This window comes from Hippichthys cyanospilos, chromosome 2 (assembly GCF_059441005.1).
Source record: "Hippichthys cyanospilos isolate Australia breed blue-spotted pipefish chromosome 2, RoL_Hcya_1.0, whole genome shotgun sequence".
NCBI classification, from domain to species: domain Eukaryota; kingdom Metazoa; phylum Chordata; class Actinopteri; order Syngnathiformes; family Syngnathidae; genus Hippichthys; species Hippichthys cyanospilos.
The window spans coordinates 23,119,946-23,146,719 of NC_142370.1; the positions used below are offsets into that span (position 1 = coordinate 23,119,946).

The following is a 26,774-nucleotide window of genomic DNA, read 5'->3' on the forward strand; positions in this document are numbered from 1 at the left end:
TTTAAGTATGTGACAAGTGGGTAAGGAACGTTTTACAAATCCTCTCATCTTTCGAGAATTCTACTTTTGCTGCTCTCTTAGGTTCTAAGACATATTGTAACAGAAATGGATCTTTGCTCCCTCCCAGAACATAGTAATTGTGCACACTGAATCTGTCACAACCAGGACTGGCATTTGCCTGATGCACAAAATTGCTGGGCAATTCCTTTTCTGTCTGTTTTGCTGTATCTCTTCATTTCTTTATTTTTAAAGGACAGATAAGACTGGTGCTGCTGGATCGCCTGCAATGAGCAAGACGACTTGGACCTTAACCCCCCAGAATGATGCAGTGTGTGTCCCAGAAATTGACTGAAAGTCGGTACTAAAAAGTACAGAGAAGCCAGAAAGACTAGATGGGACATTTTAAAATTTGAGCCAATCTTTTGGCAATGTGTTTTGCTCGCCAACGGATGAACGACAGGCTGTTGGAGCACGATGGATGCTCGATTACTTTCAAAGTCATCTTATAGTGAGTGATGTCATGCGGGCTCTGTTCACAAAGTCTATGATCCCAGCTCCTACAGTAAACCCGATCAAAGGATCTGCTCTCATCTCATTCGTCTGCTAACAATTAGGGGGTGGGCGAAAAAGTGCTACAGTGTATATCAATTGTAAAACACTGGTTTACACTTGCACTATTATTATTGATTACTGTTAATATTAATTTCTTGTTCTTATTAATTTCTTGTTAGTATGTCCATACAAGCAAAACTATGTTGTTCTGAAATCACATTTAATGAACCAATTAGGGCACTAAAAACAACTTTCAAACACTTACGTTGACATACAACACTTACATTAAAGCTACGTCAGCCTAAATTAGCCACAAGCTAGCAGCACTCAAACAGGACTCAAACTATAATGTATGGGGAGAGGTTTTGAGAAAGAGGAGGAAGAGGAGGAGGAGGAAAGTAGATTGCTGCTAAGCACAGTGCGTCTTTGAGCAAAAAAAAAAACAAAAAACAAAAAACAAAAAAAAGGATGCTGATCATCAAAAAAATGTTCGGTCATTCAGAATTAAGTGGAACTGTACTATCTGGTCTTCTGTGTTTATAATTATTTATTAACAAGCAAAAAAATACAAATACAGTATATGTTTTATTTTGTGTTTTTATCTAAATACTCAATATTCAATTTCTATTTTCTGTAGAAGATCCAAATACCCCCTACACTCTCTACACTACACACTTGGTGTGCAGGCAACATGGTGCATTTAGGGTACTTTGACAATCTTGGGAATTTGTAAACATACCATGCTGTTCTACACTTTCATAATTTTTCTTCAATACTAATGTACTAAAGAGTAGTCACTATTTTAGATCATAATGAAAGGTAGTTGAAATTTTGTAAATTTCTTTCATTTGTTTCCATAATTATGGCACAAACAGTTTCAGGTCATGTCCAATTCTGCCCAAATGACTTATCTCCTTGACATATTTTCTTTCCTGCAGGAAAACAAACCACAAATAGAAAAAAAAAAGCCTTCCAGACAAACAAACTGAGCCACTTCCTTCCCCTTTGGTTTCCGCTCCCCTTTTATCATTCTTGTCCATTTTGACCCCAGCCTGCCTGGCTCATCCAAAGTAATGGCATTTAGGAATTCTAGTAACGGAAATGGCTTTAGATTTATAAAACAAAAGGTCCCACAAAATATGAAGTAACAAATAAACGGCTGCCTAATTGTGACAAAGAAATCCAGGCTTAGAAATAGGCCAGTAAATGCAGATCAATGAAAAGGTAGCTGTCCTTTTCTATTATTAGCTGTAATCAAATATCAAACAGCAGTAGGTTGTGTTTCCTTTCGCTTGAAACCCATTCAATCGCAAGCTCAAGCCACAATGGCTGCATCGTTTGTTGTTCGTATTTTCACATTTAATCCAAACCATGTACTAAGTATTGTACTGTGTCTGTTACTACTTTTTTGACACACACACACACACACAAAACAAATAAATCTAATTCCCAAAACATCACAGTGTCACTGTCTGTCAGTGTTAAATGATAGAGCCTCAACAATCTTCTGGTGCCTGTTTCTTTGCACTTCATGTATCATAAGTGAAAATAAAGCAATGGCATGTATAGGATTCATTACACTTCTAAGCAAAACGTAACGGTTTTCACATAGCAAGGAATGGCACTAAAGACATGTTATAACAATCATATTGCGTGGGGATTGCATCTGCATTCCATAATACCTTACAACAGGGGTTCTCAAACTTTTGGAGTCAGGAACCCCTTTTAGAAAGCACATTTTTCAAGGACCCCCATTACATTACATTACATTACATTAATGTTTGCGGAAACAAAACAAAAAAAACAAAACAAATAAAAGCACTTAAGCCAAACACAAGTGCCCTTTTTTATTCAGCAATGTATTCAATTTCCACCAAACAGGTTTCTGCCAATGATTTAGTCAAAAAAGCATCACAAAATAAAATGCTGCATCAGCTTTTGATTACATTATTAAAAATATATTAAACTGGTTGAATTGGTTGCTTTATTGAAGAGTCATGAATTCTTTCACAATTTCATATGAAATAAAATGAACATATATACATATATATATATATATATATATATATATATATATATATATATATATATATATATATATATATATATATATATATATATATATATATATTTTTTTTTTTTTTTAATGATCCAATGTTCTGTCCTTCCTAGATGTTACAATGGCTTCGGTCTAGGTCACAGGTGTCAAACTCATCTCCGGGGCGAAGCCGGCCAGCCACATAATTTGATGTGGTCTGCGAAATGCTGATTTGACTTCAAGTTTCTGGCTCGCAAAATGCTGATTGGACTTCAAGTTTCTGGCTAAAATACCACAATTGCAAGTTGTCTTTTTTTTATTTTAAATGTTATGATTTTTTTTCATTCCCAATCAGTCGTTTGAACAGTTTTTACCAGCCTCTGATTTCCAAACTTGGTGTGTGACAAACACACTGAAAATTTAATCTGACAGACACAATAATTACAATGTGGCCCACAATAAAAATGAGTTTGAAACCCCTAGGGACGGCGCACTATCAACAGCGGCCAGAGATGGCGCCAAAAAACAAAGACTAAGCCAAAGGCACAAATCTGTACTTGTTAAAGGGATAGTGTGTAAGATTTAGAACGTTTTTTCTGTACGGCCAGCAATAGGTGCTACAGGTGCTGCATTTGTAGCTATAACAAACATGGCGGACTCCGGAGAAGCGCAACCCCCCCATGTAATATAATTTCATAATAACGAGACCTATGATTATACTTAAAACTTACTGTTAGTCGTAAACAACACATTTATTTGCAAGTTTTTAAAATGTACTAAAATGTACTGTATTCATTTCAAATGAAAAATTGTCGAAATCTTACATAGTGTCCCTTTAGGAGATAAACTAAATCAGTTCCAAAACATCCAAATTATTTCACGGACCCCCAGGGGTCCGCGGACCCCACTTTGAGAACCACTGCCCTAACAACAAACTTGCTTATCACCCTAAACTTAATGCGTCGACTTAACTGCTGGATAACGATAATAAGTTGTTACAGTACAACAAAAGTGTCTAACAATGCAGAGGGACGACCGAACACATCTCTGCTTGCTCTTGTTCCGCTACCTTCAATCAGCGGCCAATGGACGATGCAACGGTGGTAATTCAGAGCAATGGCAAAAGCAGCTAACGGCTAAGCTAACTTCCTTTTCTCTTACCTGATGGCGAACCTGTCACATCCAGCTGCGCGTGGCGGCGCTACTCCATCGGGAACCGCAGCCCATCAAATGACATTCAGCAAAAGTAATCGTCCTACGACCTCACGCTTATTGCGACAGGCAACTTTCCCCCCAGCTTTCCAAATGTGCTTTATTGATGTGTCTGTCGGAAAGTATCACGAGCTTGCTCACTACTTTTAAGGCTTGGGAGGAAGCAACAAGCGATTTTGACAGTTCATGGACTCGAGTAACTGCGTCACGCTGGGGGGGAGGATCCACGTGGCTGATCTGTACTAACACAATAATTATCAAAAATTAAGCACATATTACGATTATTTTAGCATGTAAAGTATTCAATAACCTGTTTCTTACACACTTTGCAAATTAACGTGGTCATGCATAAACATTTAACCGAGGAAAGACGAAATATGACCCTATTGTAAGCATGGATCAGTCCAGCAGAAGCCAGGGTGAAGGAGGGGGTGTGTGTTGCCTTGGAAACAACATTGAATCCCTCAGAGGGAAAAGATGTGGCCACTGATTTCTGAACAACTCACTGTCTATTAATTAGTTTGACGATAACAGTAAATTTTCTGAATTTACTACACAAGAGCCTGTAAAAACGATGCACCTGTCACGGTAGATGATGTTCTGTAAGGCAAATCCACTTCCAATATTATAATGATAAGTGTTATTTACAGTAATAATTATTTTGTAGTCAAATCATTCCTACATGGTTACAACACAATACACAAACTCGAAAATCTTTATGAATTCTACATTTACATAGAGGTCTTAATCAGTTTAGTTGTCATATTGTGTTTGTAGTCTGCAGTGGTGTGCATAATGATAAAAGGATTACGTCCATTCTTGGTGTATGTCCACAAACAATAAGAACAATAAAACCTTTACAGTTCAAAAAATACCTCTCCTGGAGTGGAAATACAAAACAGCCTTGTTGAGAATTATTGTAATAAAAGCAATGTTTTGCACAAACTTTTTTGTGTAGGTGCAACATATTGCATTACCAAAATTAAAACGTTTTGATATATGACTTTATAGCAAAATATGCAGTACATAATAGTGTACAGTTTATCAGATTAATGACACACATTTCTATTGAGGTGTGTGAATCCTGTTAAGGGTGTATAACTGATTTGACTCTCCTTTACTCCTAGCACATACTAAATCTGGGTGTACTGTATGTTAAAAATATTTCTGGAATGAAGACAGACACAAATTTAGCCCCAGCGACAGCTATCCTTGCTGAACGCTTCGCATTGAGGGCATGACCAACGCACCGAGCAGGCGCATACTGCTCTGTCGGGGTCAAGTGCGGAATGCAATGAGAAGGAGACGTCACAGTTTGTCTGGACAAAGACACATGTGGAAAGCAATGAAGTCATTCCTGCTTGCTTGACTTAATGCTTGGACGATTCAGGTTAAATTTATTGATGAATTTGAAAATGTACTGTATGTAGATGTGGTGAAACGTTAAGAATGATTCATAGAAACTCAAGAAATGTTTATTAAAGCAAGTAAGAATTGTGGGTAGCAGCACACATATTGTAGGTTCAGCTCCCTGGCCAAGGCCATGTGTATTCACATAAAACCAGGTTGGAATTTGTATGGAGGGTAAAAAAAACTATTCCTAGCACGCTTCTAAATTGTCTGTGCACACCCACATACTTGTAAACAACCACAGACGCATTCCTTGGGGGCTTGCAAAATACATTACTTTTCTTGCTGCGCAGTACCAAAGCCATTAAGTTGATATACTGAAGCAAACATTCGTCAACCCGCTTTGACTTCCTCTCCAACCCTGAACTCAGCATGCTTATTAAACAACTGTACTATTTTTGATCAACTGTACATAAAATACAATACAATGACAAATGAGAAAAATTTTAAGTAGTGCTGAAATCTATGACATTGGAAACATGAAATAGAGCACTTTTAGTTTGCTGTCACAGTGGAAGACTGGTTAGCACGTCTGCCTCACAGTTCAGAGGTCCCGTGTTCAATTTCAGCTCGTCCCAGCCTCCCAGCGTGGAGTTTGCATGTTGTCCACATGTTCGCATGGGTTTTCTGCGGGCACTATGGTCTCGGCCCACATCCCTAGAACATGCTGCGCATAGGTGTGATTGTTTGTGTGAATGGGTATTTGTCTTTGTGCCCTGTGATTGACTGGCAAGCAATCCAGGGTATCCCTCATCTACTGCCCATAAACAGCTAGGATAGGCACCAACGCGCCAGCCTTTTTTCACTCACTTGCATTATGCTGAGTGGTCCTCGTGGTCAATGAGCAAGAACGTTTTCACCACAAAGATCATTAGTGATGCTAGTCAGAAGCAGTTTGCCCCCGCAGGCAAGAAAAACACACTCACACAAGCAAATATGTTTTGGCACGCTCACACAAAAGAGTGCATGCTTTGACGGTCCTGAACTACGGCCACACACTCAAAGGTTGGTCAAAGCTTTTACATCAAGCGTGATATTGATTGTGGACATCACCAATTTAGAGCATACACCTGATTATGAAAGCTTTTAACCCAAATGCTTATTGCAGCAAATGTTTAATAGGAAGAGCTTACTGCACAATCAAAGCTCAATAGATTTTGTGCGCGCGCGTGCACGTGAGTGTATGCGCGTGTATGTTTGTTTATGTGTGTGAGAGAGCTAGAGAGAGAGAGAGAGAGAGAGAGAGAGAGAGACAGACAGAGATTGTGCCCTTTCATGCTTGTAATCAATTTGATGGATTTTCAGATTATTCGGGTGATCACTTGAACAGTTTTCCTACAGACGGAGCTTCAATTACTGCCAGCCCTCCCAATTTTACGCTGTTGATGTAGTTGCCTGTCAACAGCAGTGAATGAGTCATAAAAAGACTCCATCTATCATCAGTACTGAATATTGTCACTTGATTGACATACAGGCAGCCAGTCATATAGCGGGAGCATGCCTCACCACATGCACATGCACATGCACATGCACATACACGCACACACAATTTAAACTTAAAATTGACCTTAATTATAGTTATTATAATTATTATAGTTTATTATAGTTATGATAATGATGCCAGATTATGTTAGGCCAGCAGAGAAGGCCTTGCTGTTCCTGACGGACCACCACCCTTATATCATATACATACATATACAGTGGGCCCCCATATTATGAGATTAATCCTTTCCCGGTTGGGCTCGTGAGGCGAATTCGCCGTATGACGGGCAATCCAAACCTATGTTAAATTGCTAATGTCTTTAGAACCCCAAGAAAAAACATCAAAATTGTACATACATAATAATTGGTACCAAAATAGTATAGTAAGTGCTACGTATATATGATATACATCGAGTATACAATCAGAAAACATCACAAATAAAAAAAAAAAATTATATATATATATATATATATATATATATATATATATATATATATATATATATATATATATATATATATATATATATATATATATATATATATATGTACACTGCTCACAAAAAATAAAGACGCACTTTAAAGAAACACATTAGATATATCCGATCTCAATACGAAGTTGGATATACATATAAATAACGACAGGGCAGTGTCTTAGGTACAAAAGAATGCCAAGTATTTTAATAGAAATAAACGTTTTCAGCCTACAGTGGGCTTAACTGTGTAGACACCATAAAATCAAAGTGAAATGAAGATGCGGCAGGTTAGCCTATTTTTTCCAAAACTTCATTTCTGCAACTTAAAATGCTTTTTAGTCATCAACCAGCTCTATAGGAACTTCATAATGATCCTGATCATTTGAATCAGGTGTGTTGCAAAGAGAGATTTGGTAAACATGCAGGACGCAGGCCCTTGATAACTGGAGTTTGTTTTTTTTGGTTCTTAAAGGGTTAACCAGGCCCTCAGCTGCTTGACCAACCAGAAAATTATCAGACAGGTTTACTTCAACTCATGCCAGGCCCAAAAGTAAATCTATCTATCTATCTATCTATCTATCTATCTATCTATCTATCTATCTATCTATCTATCTATCTATCTATCTATCTATCTATCTATCTATCTATCTATCTATCTATCTATCTATCTATCTATCTATCTATCTATCTCTCTCTCTCTCTCTCTCTCTCTCTATATATATATATATATATATATATAGAGAGAGAGAGAGAGAGAGATATATATATATCGCTATATATATATATATATATATATATATATATATATATATATATATATATATATATATATATATATATATATATAGAGAGAGAGAGAGAGAGAGAGAGAGAGAGAGAGATAGATAGATAGATAGATAGATAGATAGATAGATAGATAGATAGATAGATAGATAGATAGATAGATAGATAGATAGATAGATAGATAGATAGATAGATAGATAGATAGATAGATAGATTTACTTTTGGGCCTGGCATGAGTTGAAGTAAACCTGTCTGATAATTTTCTGGTTGGTCAAGCAGCTGAGGGCCTGGTTAACCCTTTTTATATATATATATATATATATATATATATATATATATATATATATATATATATATATATATATATATATATATATATATATATATATATATATATATATATATATATATATATATATATATATACATGTATATATATAAGTGAAAAACATTTTTGGGAATTTCTTTAAAAATTATTCATACTATACATATGATTTCAGACAAATATTACTGCAGTACACATATTTACTTAAATCTTAAATGATTGAACCTTTTACCTTTGAAGTCTCATGGCACCCGCGCTCATTTCAGCGGCACCTGGAAGTCCAATTAAAGTCAAAGATGTAAATAATCAACCAGAGTTTACACGTGAAATACGATTTTATCATCAAAGAGATCTCGGTAAGAGATTTTCAACGGTCCGGTCAAGGTCTTTGCTCCTCTGTCTTGGCTCTATCCAGAGCAACAGCCTGTGTGTTTGTCGATTGAGACTGGCACGTCCAGGTCTGTGTAACAAGGGTGAGTTGGGGCGGGAGTAGATGAAAACTCCTGGCCTCATTGGTCAATAGTCGCACAAGGAGTCAAAGCGTATCTTCTAGAAGTGCCAATCAGCCTCTCGTAATCAAATTTTGAGTGTCTTGCAGGACACTGCAAACTTGATGTAAAGAGGCCCTTGAGGCAGTTTGGAGTTGAGACATTCTTTATTAAGACAATGTAAGTTCAGAGAGCATCGGTATCTGGGTTCCTGCAGATGAAACCAGAGACAACTTCCCATAGGTTGACGCCAATCTGACAAAAATTTCACAGGTGGAATTCAACTTATATACTAGATAACATAAAGGGTTGGCAAATTGTGACATGCTTTCCTAAATTCCTATATTGCTAATAGGACAATATTGGATCATTCATCATTCATTTCTCACTTGACTTTTGAGTGAGTTTGCTGCACTGAAAATAAAGGGACCAATTAACATGACACATCCCACTTCAATTTCTTCTCTTGTTAAAGCAATATAAATTCGGCAATAAATCTCATTCCACTTCACAATTGTGTCCCAGTTGATTGTTGACAAAAAAATTGAAATTTTAAATATTTATGTTTGAAGCCTGAAATGTGGCAAAAGGTTAAAAACTTCCAGAGGGCTGAATACTTTAATAAAGCACTGTATATATACAGTACATGTACCATGTACCATGCTACAATTTGGAACGTTGAATACCCGGTGTCAAGTACCCGGAGAAAACCAATGCAGGCACTGGGAGAACATGCAAACTCCACATACTAAACTGTGGCAGGCCAGTAGAGTCAAAACACAACAGCAATTTTGAGATTTTGAGGCATACCATAATGCATCAAAAATCATCTGTGGCTGCTTTTTTTACTTGGCTTACTGATTTCTAAAAGAAGACATTTCTAATGGTGTCAAATGTTTTTTGTCAGCATAGAGTCATGGCCAAAGGTTTTGAGAAGGACACAATACAAATGTTCAGAAAGTCTGCTGTTTCAGTTTTTCTAATGGCAATTTGCATATACTCCAGAATGTTATGAGGAGTGATCAGCTCAACTGCAATTGATTGCAAAGTCCCTCTTTGCCTAGAAAATGAACATAATCACCAAAGGCACAGTTCTACTGCATTTCAGCCCTGCCACTAAAGGACCAGCTAATGCCATTTCAATGACACACAGGTGTCATACACAGTAACACAAGTGTGGTTGTTGATGAGGACAAGAGTGGAGATCAATCTGTCATGATTGAGTGACTGGATACTTTAAAAGGAAGATGGTGAGTGACGCCATTGTTTCTCATCTGTTTGTCATGGTTCCCTGCAAGGAAACACGTGCAGCCATCATGGCATTGCACCAAAAGGGCCTAACAGAAAAGTTTATAGCAGCTAGTAAGACTGCACTTCAGTCAACCATCTATCGAATTATAAAGATCTTCAAGGACAGAGGTTCAGTTGTTGGAAACAGGCCAAAAAAGTCCAGCAAGCGCCATGGCCATCTCCTGGTGTTTCAATTGCGGTATCGGACCACCACCATTGCAGAGATTGCTCAGGAATGGCAGCGGGCAGGTGTGAGTGCATCTGCATGCACAGTGAGGTGAGGACTTTTGGAAAAAGGCCTGGTGTCAAGGACAGCTGCAAAGAAGCCACTTTTCTCCAGGAAAAACATCAGAGACAGACTGATATTCTGCAGAAGAAACAAGGACTGGACTGCTGAGGACTGGAGTAAAGTCATTTTCTCTGATGATTCCCCCTTCCGATTGTTTGGGCCATGTGGAAGAAGGCTTGTTCAGAGAAGACAAGGTGAGCGCAACCATCAGTCCTGTCTCATGCCAACAGTGAAGCATCCTGAGAACATTCATGCTTGGGGTTGCTTTTTGCTCGCTCACAATCTTGCCTAAAAACACAGCCATGAATAAAGAATGGTACCAGAACGTCCTCAGAGAGCATCTTATCCCAACCGTCCAAGGGCAGTTTGGTAATGAAGAGTGCCTTTTCCAGCATGATGGAGCACCATGCCATAAAGCAAAAGTCATGATAAAAAACATTACAATTTTTGGCCGATGGCCAGGAAACTCCCCCGATTTTAATTCTATTGAGAACTTGTGGTCAATCCTCAAGAGGCAGGTAGACAACTAAAAACCCACAAATTCTGACAAAGTCCAAGCATTGATTACGCAAGAATGGACTGCCATCAGTCAGGATTTGGTCCAGTAGTTGATTGACAGCTTGCCCCAAATCCTCTCTATCTTCATCATTAGTAAACAAAATTCTGTTTTTCAATAATCTACACACAGTATGGGTAATGTCAAGTGAAAGCATTCATTAATATGACATTGTGGCTTCCGGCACAACAAGGTTGCTGTGTTGTGTTCAATTGCAATAAGAACTAAACTGTGATGATTACACTCAGCTGGGAATCTTGGCTATAAATATCCCATTTTGTTTTTTTTTTCACTGAACTTCAGTTGACTTCTTCCCTGAAATTGTTTGACAAAAAAAAAAAATCAATGTGCCTTCATCAGCTCCCCCACCACAGTGCAAAGTGCTTCCAAATACAGTATAGAAATGTGTATTATTCATGTGCTTCATGCTGATGCAAGGCCAGCGGCGCAGCCGAGACTCCTTGATGTCTGAACTAGCCATCATCGCCGTCGAAAACCTCCCTGTGATCCCTTCTTGGCACTCACTCAGCTCAAAGGATTGATATTTCTTTGTAATATTCAATAATGCTCTCTCTCTCTCTCTCTCTCTCTCTCTCTCTCTCTCTCTCTCTCTCTCTCTCTCTCTCTCTCTCTCTCTCTCTCGCACACGCGCACAACAAGTTGGCTGTAGTAATTAAGATTTTTTTATGTTGCCAAACTCTCACATTGTTGGCGTGCATATGAACGCGAATATTGGATTTGATCAGTGAGGATATTATACACCACGGTGCCATGCATTTCTGTCACTGCAGAAGCAATAATAAGAAATTGCTTGGGTTCCCATCAGCTTGAAATATTGATGTCTCTGCTGCAAGGCTGCTTGGTGCTGCTGCTTCTGGAAAGACACTTCTCCTCCAATATATTGAGTTCTTCTTAGGTCCCACTCGGACCAAAAGTGATGCCTGGCTTTTTTTTCTTTTCTACTGATATAATGGCAATGTGCTTATGGATTTTGCCAGTTTTTTTTTCACAAAAAAAACAAACACACCCCAAAACAAAAACAAAAACAAAACCCCCCAATAATAATCATTATCACTCAATCAGACCACAATCAAACACTATTAGTTATTCCCTGGACTAAAACTGCCCATGTAGTGAAATCTCAAAGATCGTACATTCCTGGATTCAATCTGATACACAACAACGCTAAGGTTTGAACAACTGCCATTCAAATGCAAATCTCACCAGACGTCAGTGAACAGCATTGAGGCATTTCTGTGTGTGTTTCATACTTTTAAAAAAAGTCAAAACAAGGAATGTTAAGAGAAATTTAATAAAAAGTGTTAAGAGAAAACCCGATGCATTTTATTTTTACATGAGTTGGTCACTTAGTTTGGCCGCTAGATGGCATTGTGTCCATTTTCATTAATAGAGAGTTTTGTGTTCGTTTCGGTAGCCCCATATTTCACACGGAAGTAATGTACATCAGTTGGCTCATTGAACATACAGTAATCATCTTTTCAGTCAATTTTTGACATTTTTGTTTGGTGCTGTGCATTCTTATAACGTAAAATGTGTCTCATCGCACAAAGATGGGATGGAAAACACCGTATTATATTTCTATCGGGGGTATCTTTAGCTTTCTCAATGGCTTGGAAATGAATCGCACATTTTCACCCTCATCATCAATTTCAAAGTGGCCACTCCAGCGTCGTTCATCAGTGCCCCCCTCTGAATACTGCGTTTCTTAATAAAGTAACCATGGTGATTTATTTGCTGCATGATTTCCAGTGGAGATGTATTTGTGGAAGGGAGCGTGGGTGGAAGAGTATATTTGTGAGAGTGAGTTTGTGAGCTCGTGGATAAGAAAGAGTGCTGGGGCCTAAATCAATTCCAACAGCGCACGTGTCCACAAGAAGTCAGCAAATTATGTTGTTACTCACGTACACAATTACGAACGTACGATTCTTTATAACGTTGAGTGTTAAGCGTTAAGATTCAATTGATTATTGTCATTATGCTTGTTTTTATTGCATCCATCAAAAAGTAAAATAAAATAAAATAAAGACGGAGCCGTGAATTCATTACCGCATTGTAAATGTATATGACAAATTGCTAGAATAAATAATCAAACGTCACAGTGTAGCACATTTTCATGGACATAGTCATACTAATCATAAATTTGTGGCTCGATCTATTGGTTAGAGATTTATGAAAAAAAAATGTTGTATTGTATAGTTGTGTCGACAATACTGTGGTTTTACGCGTTAGAAAATACTTTCCTGACGAACTGTTACAATGAATCCTATGTATGTCAAATGAAAAAAAAAATATCCAAGAAATAAAGTAATTGTAATTTATTTATTATTGTTTGAACGGATCCCTGTACAAAGGACTTTAACCTTCAAAGCCGTAACCAACGGTGACATTAAGCCGAGCTCAGCGCCATCATGAACATTGGTCATGCCGTAAGATGCATTTAGTTGCGTTAGCTGCAGGGGGCAACGTTGCTCTACTGGAATGAGCACCGTTTTCGATGTGACGCCTTTCTTTTGTTATTAAAGATGGTATAATCGAGACTTTCGAAGGGACCTCCTTGTATATCTTATGAATGTCATGAATGAATATTATTCGTAGAGAGACAATGTTGCACAAAACTAAACAAATCCAATATAACACGTTTACAAAATGAGTCATCAATGTATTTCTGAATTCCCTTCAGTCACATTCAAGCCCTGATTTAGCTCAACAATCCCAACTATAATCGAGAATATCATGGATCATATATTTCGCCGTAGACGGAGCTCTTTTCCTGTAGCTCGCTATCAGATAACTGGCCTGCAAAGAGAGGATGGTGCACTTGCTGTCTACATACAGAAAAAATGACACAGTTGTTCAAGGTTTAGCTAACTGCCGTCAGCCGTGATTGGTCGGTACCTGAGACACTGTAATAGTAATTTGCATTCAGAAGCAAATAGGAAATTGGCTGTCCTCTAAATTGGATTAAAATTCTTCAATCCTTCAACTTCAATTTTGCAGCTGAATTCAGTGTTATGTCTAGAACTGTGAGGAAGCAGAGAAAATATTATTGTAAAGATGATTTTTGACTTGACCTGTTGACCTTGACCTGCTCTAAAAGCCACATCATCCTTCTCACTATCTCACTGTGTATGTAATATCAACAGCGGCCAGAGGCGGCGCCAAAAATATTCTGCTGACAATGCTGCGCTATCGTTAGCTTAGCGCAGTAACTACGGTTCAACAGCTATTAATGAAGCAAACGCTGCACATACCAGCTGTCCCAAGTTCTCGCTTCGGCCTTTCTAGAGGCCTGGTGAGTGCTCTTGCTTGGCTCAGTTTTGTATTGAAAGCTCAGCTGGCCGGGTTGGATCACTCCCGGTAACCGCAAAGCGGTCGCCATGATTCATTCCTGCCCCCCGCGTGAGTCGTTGAATGTTCCCGAAGTTGATTGGCTGTCGCGACGCAAAACGCGGAAAAAGTAAAAAAAAACATAACTTCACGCGAAAGGCGAAATTTCGCTTTTCGTGACCGCGTGCGGCCATTCGCGTCGCTCCATTCGCGTCCATCGTGTTGCCCGACGTGCATTCGTGCCCAGTCACGCGAACTCCATTGACTACAATACCAAACTCTCCGCTTTTTGGCCTCGTTCGCGTTCGGTGTGCACTTACCTTTAAACTAAATCATCTCCAAAACATTATTTCGGGTGCAGCCCACGCGGCCTGGTACCAGTTGATCCACAGACCGGTACTGGTACTGGTACTGGACCGGGGGTTGGGGACCACTGCTTTAACGAGAAACTGTATATATAAAGTGTTGAATTGTAGTAAAATACCTACATTGAATGCAACAAAATCAACAGTCTAGTGTGCAAATGGAAATTTAAAAGGAGAGGCATGCTCATTTTTCAGCTACAGCTGAGATCTTTCCTAATACAACATAATTTTAACAACATGCATACAGCTCGTGTTAGCTGAGTCCATGACCTTTTTTTTCTCAGTATTTAAGACCATCTTTGTCTTATCTACCAATATTTTATAATAGAACACCTTTATTGTCATTGTATTGCTGGTATGTAACGAAACTGGGAACGCTGCTCCAATTATTGCACATTAAACAAATATGAAAAATTAATAGAATATTACGGAATAAAAAATCAAGGTTTCACCGACTGCATTTATTATTTTCAGTGTGTTCTTGTTATTTAGAGCAGTAATAGCTCCATCCTAGATATAAAATGAGATTTTAGACAACTTCCCAAAAAATTGGTCAAGGTGAACTGACGTCAGAACCCCAGAACACCCATTTGAGTCAACCTGGTTTCTAAGAACGGCGACTGTCATGCTGTCAGCATCAAAGTGAGTCATTTGTGTCTATTAACCTTCTCTTGAAAGGTAATCTGACTACTCTTGCCAGCAGATAAAGAGCACTAGAGATACTGTATGCTAGCTAGAGGATAATTCATGCTAGAGCATGCACGAAACACTGGTAACAAGCATCGTACAATGGAATGCAAGCGTATTTAAGTCATTTTTAAGCTCACTGAATTGGTAATTGAATTTTATTCCAGCCCAAACTTGTGTTGTTTGTATCAAGTCGCAACTCTCTCCACCAGCAACATGTTGTGAGGTGTAAAGTCAGCAATTGTCACAACATGCTTCAGGAAACAACTTAAAAAAATAAAAGCCTTTGTCTCAAAATATAATTGATTGTGGACATATTATTTGGTATGGTAATGTTTATTTTGTTAAAGACTCACCACGTTTGGCTGTGTGTTTAACAGTCATGGAACAAGCATCTGTGTAAAGACACAAAATCTTTTTTATGTTCTAATCTCGCGAGATCATGTCACACGAGATCTTGTCCCATACCTATGTATTATTATTTTAAACTATTTTTCAGTTATGTGAAGCGAATTATGGTTTACAACCATAACATGTATTCCTTATAGGTTTTATCATTAAATCAGAGCTATTCCAAGTTCGGGGGTTCAAAATATGACGTGGTGGTTCAAAATATGACGTGGTGCCTAGACACATAGAATAGGTCTCATGCACATGGCTCGAAGACTCAAAGGTGATTGAAAAACAAGAGGATGGATTGCAGAGGGAAAAAAAAACAAAACAGGATTTTGTCTCTGTATGTGGCAAATGCGAACCAAAATAGAGGTGCTGACAGCTTCCTCTATCAAGACCCAGTGGGAACGCTTATTCAGTTTTGTGCTGTGAGATAAGGGGAGATTTATTTATTTAGACTGATAGCGCTGGCCCACTTTGAATGATAAATGGGTATGTTTGTGTGTGGTGCGTGCATGCACTTTCAAACTGCCAGTCAGGATTATAGGTCACAACCTGGAGGTTAAAATTATGGGCTACATATAGGAGAATTTTCCGAAGCTGTGTTTGTGAACTTTTCTCTTTCAAGCAGACTTGCGCACCTGGGTGTTAAGATCAAACATCTCTCAGCACGTTCCCATTCTAGCATGTAAAGAAAGAGAAAAAATACACATCAAACATAAAATCATATTATTTTCATCCATTGTTTGCAGAAAAAAAAAAAACATCCTTGGCAGGAATACACAGAAAAGGTACCTTTTGTTGTGGTTTATCCTCCTGGTGATTTAAAGGAAGGTGGTGGGTTCACTAAGGGAAGGCGTGTGTGTTATTTCTGTACCAGAAGACATCTGTTCTGTAGTATATCACATCAGTGTTAACTGGTTGGTTCAGATGCTCCCCAGCATGATGATTTATTTATCTCACATGTTTGGAGTTTGGGTCAGTGAGGTACTGCGCAGTGGTGTTGGCACAGCTGAGCTGGCGCCAGGGAAGTCAAGGCCTCCAATGAAGCACTTTATTTTTTTCATTTTTCAAAATAGGAGGGATTGCATTTGTCTGAAGAATGCTTGATAATGAGAAAAGATTGATCATGGCTAAACTCATGCCTATAGGTGATAACAATTGAAAACATTTAGGAAACAAACATTCTGCTGAGTCAGATTTTTCATACTGAACAATTGAGACTGTGCGGTGAGAGGTGGGTGCAGCTCCCAAAATTTCAGTACATCAATATCTACAAGCAGAACGCAAGCATAGTTGGAGTCACTGTACACTGCAGACTCAAAAAGCACTTGATTAAAAATCGCAACAGCTCAACATAGCCATAAAAACTCATTTGTAGATATATTGGCTGCTTTGTATTAATAGCCGCAGGTACCCATAATATAAAGTAAATGGGATATTTTGCAACCAAAGATCTCAAAGAGATGAATTTGAAAATATTATTTGTCATGAACACATTAATTTCCTCCCAAAACAATGTGGAATGAAGCTGGTTGCGCAGCCTCAGGGAACTTTGCTCAGACAAGGAACATACGCTGATTTTCTGACAAGCATAAATGGGGCAGCAGAGTTTAAAACTTAGTAATAAGTAATGTCTCTTCGGTAAAAGGATTTTTTTTTTCCTTGTAATCATTTTCACGATGTAAGTTCTCTTTTGTCTATGCTGTTTTTCTCCAATTTTATGGCTTGCTTTATTTGGTCATATTGAACATATGAACACATGAACACATTACGAATGGAAGAAAAAGAATAAAAAAACTAAAAACTAAAAGAAGAAACACAGTAGATGTCACGGTTGGGTATAATTTACCTGTTCAAAAGGAGGAGGAAGAAGTTAAGGAACTTGCTACTACCATACATTGTTTTACATACGTTTTTACATGATATTCAGATACTTAATTACCGTTACATACAATAACATAATGTAATGTACATCCGTCCATCTGTCTGCCCACCTGCCCGTCCGTCCGTCAGTCCAAACTTTAATTTTCTATAGCTGCTTAGCCTGACTAGCATCGCTGGCTTGCTTTTGCCTATCCCAGCCGTTTTTAGGCTGTAGGTAGGGGACATGCTAGACTGGTTGCCAGCCAGTTACAGGGCACACAGAGACAAACAACCATTCACACCCACAATCACAACTAAGGGCAATTTGGAGTGTCCAATATACCGACCATGCCTACTTTTGGAATGTGGGATGAGCCTAGAGGACCCACACGAGTACAGTGGAACATGCAAACCCCGCACAATGTGACGTATCAAAAATAAAACAACAGAAATACACACGCCTCATAACAATTGCCAATTTTCTGCAGAATCTCAGCTCAATGATTCATATATTTTCGTAACACGGTCTTTGGAAACAGCATTCACATATTTTCTTACCCATTCCATAATTATACCATAGATCAACACTTTTGACTGAGACAGACATTTGATTTTTGTTGGTTCTTATCTTAGATTTTTTTTAAAGCACTTGTCCCCACCAAACTAAAACAACACTCTCTGATTTTTCTCGGTGTTTCATTTGCATCCATAGAGTACACAGTCACATTTTATAACGACAATCCTCTGGCTCAAAATCTTGAAGTGACAGAGAGAAACTGAGATCAACTTTGGACTCCGCCATTCTAGGCGCATAAATGAATAAAAAGCAGCTTAATTGTTTTCTGCAGTGTTATCGGCACAAAGAGAGCAAATAGTAATCAATGGATATTCTGGGCAGGTGCAGCCCTGTTCATAGTCTCCAGTCACAATCATTTGATGTCTCGCTTTATTGTTTGCTATCACTAACTCCAGAACAAAAACCAAGTCTGACAAAAAAGTCAGCAGGAAAACCCTAAAGGTCAGAGGAGACATTGTGGCCCATTTCAGGGGACTCGGGAGGGTAGGTAAAAATGTCATGGGTGGTGGTTCTTGAGGTGCGGCTCTGTAGGTCAAGCCACTGCTTTCCTCTTCCTTCTTCTGGGAGAGACCGCAGTGTCAGTTACAAAGGGAAAAGACTGAAGGTCAAAGCACAGGCCTATTGTTTTCCTGCGTGTGACAGACATCTGTCTATTTTAACTTCCTCTGTCTGAGGAAAACACACACTTGAGCACAGAGGAACTCAGTCGGATGCACTATAGTAATGTTATCGCTTCAGCCCATAAAGCCCTTTGCAGCACATCCTAGAGAAAGACACGCCGGGCCTTCGTGATAAGAGAGCAGCTGTGTTATAAGACAAGGCAAAGTGAAGCCTCTTATAGCGTCTTCAGACAAATAATTTCAACATCTTATTGAGCAGATAAAAACGAGGAAGCTCCGAAACCCCGGAGACATCCGCTAGTGCTTTTGTACACTGATTAAGGAGAATTGTGAACGCATATAATCAGCATATTATTGATAGTCCTAAGAAGAAAGGCTCTGAGTCACTGAAGCCATTAGCCACCGTAAGAGAGGCTTAATTGTTTCGTGTGCACGTGTCGGCATAGCCGTGATGTTGTGCGGCGTGCACGCCTGCCTGCGCGAAGGCTGAGCTAATTAAATCCACTTCCTTTGTTAGCAACTTTCCCCCTCTCTTAATTAAGAAGGTTAATTATGGGCAGAGCAGAGGTCAAGCACAAGTCTATGTGCACACCCATGCTCCACACTTGAATGGGATGTAATAGTGTTTAAAAAAAAAAAAAAAAAAACGGTATAAACGGCCTACGTTGTTTCCATTTGACAGCTTTTTATATTTGTCAGTGTAGCTCCATAATGTGGGACATATTGAGTTATGTGTGGAAAAATGTGAATATGCACAACACACCAAACATAATCTCTCTACAAATATTTATTCAGGTCCTATCTCCTCATACCAGAAAGTCTGTCATAAAGTCAAATTTATTTACATAACGCTTAATCACTAAGCGCTTCATAAGTCTACAAAGACATCCCTTGAACTAAGCTCCCACAGTATCCTTCCTGACATACCTGTGAGAGGAAGCACAGTGCCACAGGACATCCAGACTGACAGAACGTACATCTAAAGAGTAGTAGTGGATGAAATAGAAGCCAGCTAAACTTGGAGCGTTTGGTGTCAAACTTTTTTCCTTGTCATTTTATTGTTGTGAACAACTAGTAGAGACATCGTCCTACACTCAACATAACCGGTAGCTCCTCTTTTGTGCAGTAACAGTGCAAGCTTCTAATTACGGAAGTGGAAATGATTGGCTAACTCAATCAAATGTATTTGCAAGTACAGTAGATCAAACCATATTTAAATACTGTATGTTTTTCTCCCTGTAAAACCTTCATAAAAGTGAAAGTCAATTGTCACACCATACCTTGAGGTCCTACATTGGAAATGGACCCCCAGAAGCGCTCAGCACGCATTTGTTTGGACTAAATTTACGATTATCCTTGCACACGGAAGCAGTTTTTCAGGATAAGAGTCCATCAGTGGGTGGAGGGAAGGGCGACAGAGATGGGGGTTCAAAACCCTCTGTCAATTTGTCAACTTGGGCCTGGACTCCATTAGCATGTGTTTTCAGCACGAAAAACAAGTCAACTCAAAGTATTTGGATGACTCCTTTTAAAGCCGTCCACATGTTTTGTATTTGCCAGAATAGAGAGTGCATGGTGAGATGGAGAAAAAAATGAAACATTGTAGGAGGCCCATTAGTGAGCATTGTGGGTAAAATGAGAGCTTTTTTTCATTAACAAAGCGTAATAAAAATATAGTCCTACCTCATTATTGATTCATTTTAGGAAAAAGCTTATGGTTTTTCTTCCCACTGTCTTGGTGTCGCTGCCATTCCTCCATGCTGATGCATCATGAGATACTGTTTTTTATGAGCCTCTGGCGTGTTGGTGATGTGAGGGGGGTCAGCGTTGCCCTGGCAGTAAAGCGACACATCGTCGGCTCTGCACACAGGAGCAAACACCCCATTAAATCAGGCCTCCACATATTACTGTAATAAAAGCCTCCGCTTCGCTTTTATGGGCTTTTTAATTATGTCTATTCGTCTTCCTGGGCTCATGAGCAACAGTTCATGATGAGCACCATTTTGTGAAGTCTCATCCACTGGCGGCGTACTAGAGGGGGCTGGTGGGCTAGTAGGGGGATTACGAGGGGAAGCTAAAATATGACTTCTGTTCGAGGCATTGCATTTCGCGTTTTGGCTCGCAGCATGGAACTGGTGGTGCTACACTTCCATTTTGTGCGTGGGGTTCTCTGTCTGTCAGAGGTTTAAAGTGAGCACATTGTGCAGACTTGATCTCTTATCTTTCATTGCTCTGGAACTTTAAGTCTTGCCAGTATCCATAACCAGCTCCAGCCCATGCAGATTGATGAAGCAATAACCTTCCTTGGAAAACACGGGCTGGATTTTTATGAGCGAGCAATTTTCCGCAAGGTTGGACATAAATTAACCTCTTTTACACCCTACCAGCTAATACCTGCAAAGTGAACCAAGCATTCATCTGTGTATCGCCTGTTTAGTAGAAGCATCATTTACTGTTGTGGACCTCAGTTGGATGATAAAAAGAACAAATGGCTTTGGCACAAATTCTTTATTTTCCTCACTTAAGTACAAACCTTTATAGTGGGTTTGAGCACTCTGCTGCAAAGGGCAGACCCCAAGACAGAAAGCATCACCGCCGCCAAAGTTGCACCTACTGTACACAGTGTGGCGAAAGAGCGGAAGGCACCTGAGGAGGGATGAGGAGAAGCAACATGAGAACGAAGTCTGTGTACATCACATGTTGATGCTGTGACTTTATACCAGTTTTTGGAACTTCTTGAACCTGACGAGTAGAATTGGCTTCTGGCTGCACCATGTTCTCCACTTGGATGGGCATGACGTGACCTGCCCACTCCAATTTGACATGTGGAAAAGGACCTGCCGCCAAGAACAGAGGGGTAACATGCACGTTAGCGCATTTTGCCAAAAGTCGGACAGATGTGCTAACCTTTTCCCATTGTTGCATTTCTGTCAACATACCAGCATTTTCTCTAATACTCCTTTTCCATCTCTGCTCACTGCATTTGCTTTCACAGCAGCGACACACCTCATTGTCGCCACCTGATGCCACCCATCTACCCCCAGGCAAACATTTGTACAGCATTATTTAATTGAAGAAAAAAAGTCCCACAACATGAAAAGTGTTCCCGATGTTGCTTCAAGAAACTGTCTGAATTAGCACTAACCTTTTGGCTTCAGCTAAAAATGAACAGGCTTTGTGCTGAGAGCTGACTGGAACAGAGAGTGTCGTTGCTGTCAGCCAACAAGTGATGAAGAGCTACAAAGGAATGAAGTAAAAGTGAGATGTTGCACTAGTGCAAAGAAAGTAGTGTGTTCTCGCAGTAGTATATCAGTTGCAAGAAAATAAAAATATGGAGTTTTTCCAGATAAAATTTAAAATGGGCCTTAAGCTCTTTTATAAAAACAAGGGGATAAATCACCTTTGTTAGCAATGTTAGATTATCATTTCCTCACCAAAAACATCCCCAAAGTGGCATTTTCCTCCATTCGCGCATCTGACCATTCCTGTGCATTGCTGCACTTGGTAGTAGCCACACCCAAGCAGAGAAAATGACAGGTTCCCCTGACTCCTCCTTTCGTATTTGCCATTGAACAATTTAAAAGGGGCACGGCAGTCGCACAGTGAGAAGTGCGGCTCACTAACGACATGTTTTACTTCCTGGTAAGAAATGTCAGTACCATAAAACCCATATTTAATGAGAAATTAGGTCCCAATCTGTCAAATCCTAATGTGCCAAACGTAATTCATAAGCATATATTTAACTGCGGAAAGTGTAAAACTATCATGATCTAGGTCCTTTAATATTGCCCAACATTGTATTTGAAGGAAAAGGAAAAAGTAACCCCCCCGGACATTGAAGGCTTCAGCCAAAATATTGTGCACCTCATGAAAGATAAAAATAAAATGCTGCTTATAATAGAACCTGCTTCCCAGACCACCTGAAGGGAAAATCGGCCCTAAAAATCTGGCTTGGATAGTCTTGGGTTTCAAACTGCTCGCTCAAGCGGCACTTACCGAATTCTGGTGATCTTGTTGGAAATTGAAGGCTTTCAGCTGGAAAGCGAGTTTATGCTCACTGCTTCTCTGCATGAAGTATGAATTGGCAGCTGACAGTTTAGCATCTTTTAGACACCTTATAAGGCAACAAGCAGGCACAAGATTCATTTTTCAGTTACTCACTGGCAAATACCAAAAGTTGAATTAGTTGCAATTAGGAAGTTCCAATGGAAAAATCTGTTCACACTTCTCACCCGTGATTGTCGATGAAGGTATATGCTGGTTGGGAATATGGGGAGGCGCTCATGGTGGCCACACAGCTGTCAACGTAGACCCTCAGTGGAACGTGATAGCCCTGGAGGGCCGAAGCCTCGATTTGCATCATCTCGCCCTCCAAGTAAACACTGGTGGACCTCTGCGACTGCCACTCCTCTAATCAGTCAACCCGAATACAAAAGACGTAATCTTGAGGGCACTCGTACAAGCTAATAATATCAAGATGCATCATACAATCCAGCCATCAGACATTCACATTCATTTTTCATCGTGAGCATGAAGTGTTTATAAAACTGGATTATGTACTATCAAGAACAAAGCAATCAAGCAAATTGTTGATTTGCTTTGCTTGGACACATACCACAACATTACCACCTATGTATACAAATGCAAGCTTTGAAAAGACTGATGATTGGTGAATCAAAAAATATTCATGTAGTCATACATTTAGAAATTGCATTTGCAGTTTTAGTAGTTCCGTTAGTTAAATTATAATATGTGGAAAAGCTAAATTTGAGGTTTAAATTTAAGATTTGACTCGTGTTATTCTAATGTTAAACTTGTAGGGGTTTATTCTTTAGAGTGAATGATGATATTCGCGAGCAATCATCAGGCATTTGTAATGCATGCATTCAAGGTCAATACGTATTCAACAAAAATTAAAACATGCCTCCTGTCATAAGGCCAGCGATACGCATATGGAACATTTATGAAGCTTTGTGAAAAGAGTTTTTTTACATGTTGGTAAATTGTTGATTCGTCAGGAAAGCCTGTTTGCCTTTACGTGTATTCAAGATTCAAGAGTTTTACTGTCATGTGCATAGTAATCCTACACAATGAAATTCTTATTCTGTTCACTTCCCCGAGCAGACTGCATTCCATAATCGAGCAAATAATGTAGTAGGCAATAAAAACACAAACAAAACACACAAATACAGTAAGAGAGCAATAAGGGCAGTAACAATGAACCACTAATACATGATTAGACTTACATTCCAAGCTTTTGCTCAGATATCCAAATTTCAAAACCATTTAACTTCCTTGAGTGTATGAAACAGTTCTCAGTATGGTGTGCAGTCACGAACTGCTGAAAACTGAAGTCATAATGATAAACAGTGTTGAATAGTATCAATAAAAAGTGAAAAAAGGATTCATTCAGATGACTTTAAAAGCCAGCAATTCAACACATTTTCCATTTCAGGATCTGTTGTTTTGCTCACCTGTCATGAGCCTCAGGGTGAGGTGTAGCTGCTGCTCTGCCACTAGGCTGGACGCAAACTGCTGCCAATGAGGCATAATGGCATCACTGCTTACATATTGCCTCCTTTGTCAGTAAGAGAAAATTGTGACCTCAAGCAGAACGCATTTTGCTTTTTTTTGTTAAAAGAGTACCTGTATGATGAGAGAGAGAGTGGTGCCAAACAAAACGCTTTACCTGGGATAGCGGCATTCAATTAGCACCTGGGAAGGGTTAGTCTTAAAAATGAAGGTACTGCCAATTGGCGTTGGAGCGTAGGTGAGTGAAAAGGTGTAGACCAGAGCCTCCTCTGTCATCTAAAATGAAGATGAGTTACAGTTGTGACAAGCGGGAAATTAAGTTCCCTCCCGCCCCGCACAAACTGCCTTCTTTGTGCTGCCACAGCCATGAAGCTCTGTCCGGAAGCGCAGTACGTGGTCAGCTACGTGCAGCGAGCTACAGCTTCCTAAGGTCAGATCGCTTGGACGGATCAGCTGACCGTTTCCTATAAGAACGAAAAAAGGTTCAAGTCAGGCACCATTTACCTGGGTCCATTTCTTCTTTTGCTCCAGTCAATAACACTCAAAGCAAGTGCAGCTTTCTTAATGGGTGGCTATAAAGACAGTGCCATTTCACAGATTCTCAGAGTAAAGAAAAAGGAGAAACCTATCGATCGGTTGGCTTGATGTCTGTGCCATTTGCAATAATCAGCACAGAATGTCCTGTCATCACAGGTTCTTCAGTGTTCTAAATCCAGCCTGCTGAGAGGACATAATGCTGTGTGGATGCCTCCTCGGCGAATCTTCAAGCCCCCTCTCTCCCACCCTCTTCCCCAAAAACATTGCCTCGATCATTTATCTTGTTGTGCGTATCATGGTGGTGTGATTGTTTTTCTCCCCGATCTGCAAATACATGCTCAGAACATCATTCGGAAATTGGCAAACTAATCCTTTCAACATTTCCGGATTTCTGATTGCAAACAATGTAATCGGCGACTGTCTTTTTTATTTTATTTTTTTATTTTACTTTGTTACATTTACTAAGTTTTGCTTTGAAATAAACATGTCTTTTTCAGCATAAATAGCATGTGGACAAGGGCTATTTTTTAAATATAGCTATAAATGCTATAGCTTTTATAGTATAAAATGAAACAAAATGGAAAAAAGGCAGAACAAGATGCAGTTTCATTTAATAGAAAATTGCAATGGCAAAATATAAAAAAGGGTTTTCCAAATGAAAAATATTACTATTTCTGAGTACATTTAAGACAAACAAGATGTGAAAATAAACTTTTTCAAATGAGCTGCAAAACAGACTATAGGCGAAGCATGAAACATTTTTCATCCCTGAGCATATTGGGAGCCTTACTAGTCTGACTGTAACATATTTTGAAAAGTATAAACCCTATTGTCAAGCATTCACATGTATGTGAACATTATGTTTGTGTGAATTGATTTGGAGTTTGCAAACAGTGTCTTGTATTTTACATTATTTTATTTCTTGGATCAGCTGAAATTCTGGGTTGAGTTGATTACGGACCCAAACAAAAAACATAAAAGTTGTCAGAATGTGTGTAGCCATCTTAAGTGAGTTACCCAAGAAGTTCTGTTTGACCTCTATGATGACCTCTCTCTCTGCACATTGCACCGCCAGGCTGTCAGATGGCACAGGCACCCGGAGCTCAAAGTCAACCACCATCTAAAACACCATTCCAAAGACACTTGCACTTTGATAAGCTGTTCCACTTGTGGAGAGAAGGGAAATGCTATTTTCCGAAATACCTTTGGATCCACCTCAGCGGGCGGGTCAAGATCCGGGCCTTGAATCAAAGCCTCTAATTTGTGTTCTTGGTCAGAGGGCTGCGGCTCACCGGCCTCCTGTGTTTGCAGGCTTTTCGCATTCTCGTCAACAGTAGGCCTTTTCAGCTGATAGAGCCAAAGCCGGTGGCTGACAGGGTAAAGTCCTCGTTTACTCTGCTCGCTCCTGTTTGACTGATGATCTGTTGTCTTAGCCTGCGTTGGCGGCTGTGTCCATGTCCACAGTCCATGTCCATTTGGGATGGGAGTGGTGTTGAAGCTTTCTAAAGCGGCGCAAAGACTTCCACCTGACCAAAAAAGCCCAAACAAAACTCCCCATAACCCCATTACAACAACTACACAAAAACAGGGTTGTGGGATGCTTTACAGGAGCAAGACTGCTTTCTCTTTTGATCAGAGGAAAGCTATGACAGCTTGGCTCAGACCCCGCCCACCCCTAATGACTTGATTGCATTCCACTCTGCTGGACTCTTCCTTTGAGTCGTTCCCATCCAGAATTCCTTTTTACAAAATAGAATTGCAAATCAGATGCTTGGCTGTGCACTCTAAAGGTCACTTCCATAGATTTGCATCTTGCAGGCTCCTCCAAAAGGTGATGATTTCTTGCTTTCTTTTCAAGGAAAAACTGCAAGAAAGTCATACCTGATGGTAGAAGATGGATGACTAGAGACCCTTGAAACATAAATCATGCTAAGCCAATGAGCTTGTG

The 26,774-nt window shown here is 39.5% G+C and overlaps 1 protein-coding gene across 2 annotated transcripts; it reads right to left on the reverse strand.

Annotated features, from left to right (window-relative positions):
* Positions 1–20,430: 20,430 nt before the first annotated feature.
* Positions 20,431–26,392, reverse strand: LOC148427883 (zona pellucida sperm-binding protein 3-like). Of its 2 annotated transcripts, XM_088408084.1 has the most exons (12): positions 26,030–26,392; positions 25,844–25,946; positions 24,635–24,753; positions 24,447–24,565; positions 24,232–24,335; positions 22,990–23,167; positions 22,754–22,871; positions 21,903–21,994; positions 21,697–21,791; positions 21,478–21,594; positions 21,291–21,403; positions 20,431–20,617 (listed from the first exon to the last, which is right to left on the reverse strand). In XM_088408084.1, exons 1-12 carry the CDS (start codon positions 26,390–26,392, stop codon positions 20,579–20,581), a joined length of 1,560 nt encoding a protein of 519 aa, XP_088264210.1. In that variant the 3' UTR covers positions 20,431–20,578. The 2 variants fall into 2 exon arrangements, with proteins under 2 accessions (XP_088264210.1, XP_088264211.1); XM_088408085.1 differs by lacking the exon at positions 20,431–20,617 and having other exon boundaries at positions 21,279–21,403.
* Positions 26,393–26,774: the final 382 nt, after the last annotated feature.

Coding starts and splice junctions, on each gene's coding strand:
- LOC148427883 (XM_088408084.1), bottom strand. CDS start 26,392: ATGGGGTTATGGGGAGTTTTGTTTGGGCTTTTTTGGTCAGGTGGAAGT. Junction 25,947..26,029: donor CCGCTGAGGTGGATCCAAAG/GTATTTCGGAAA, acceptor ATGGTGTTTTAG/ATGGTGGTTGACTTTGAGCT. Junction 21,995..22,753: donor AACAAGATCACCAGAATTCG/GTAAGTGCCGCT, acceptor ATTCCTTTGTAG/CTCTTCATCACTTGTTGGCT.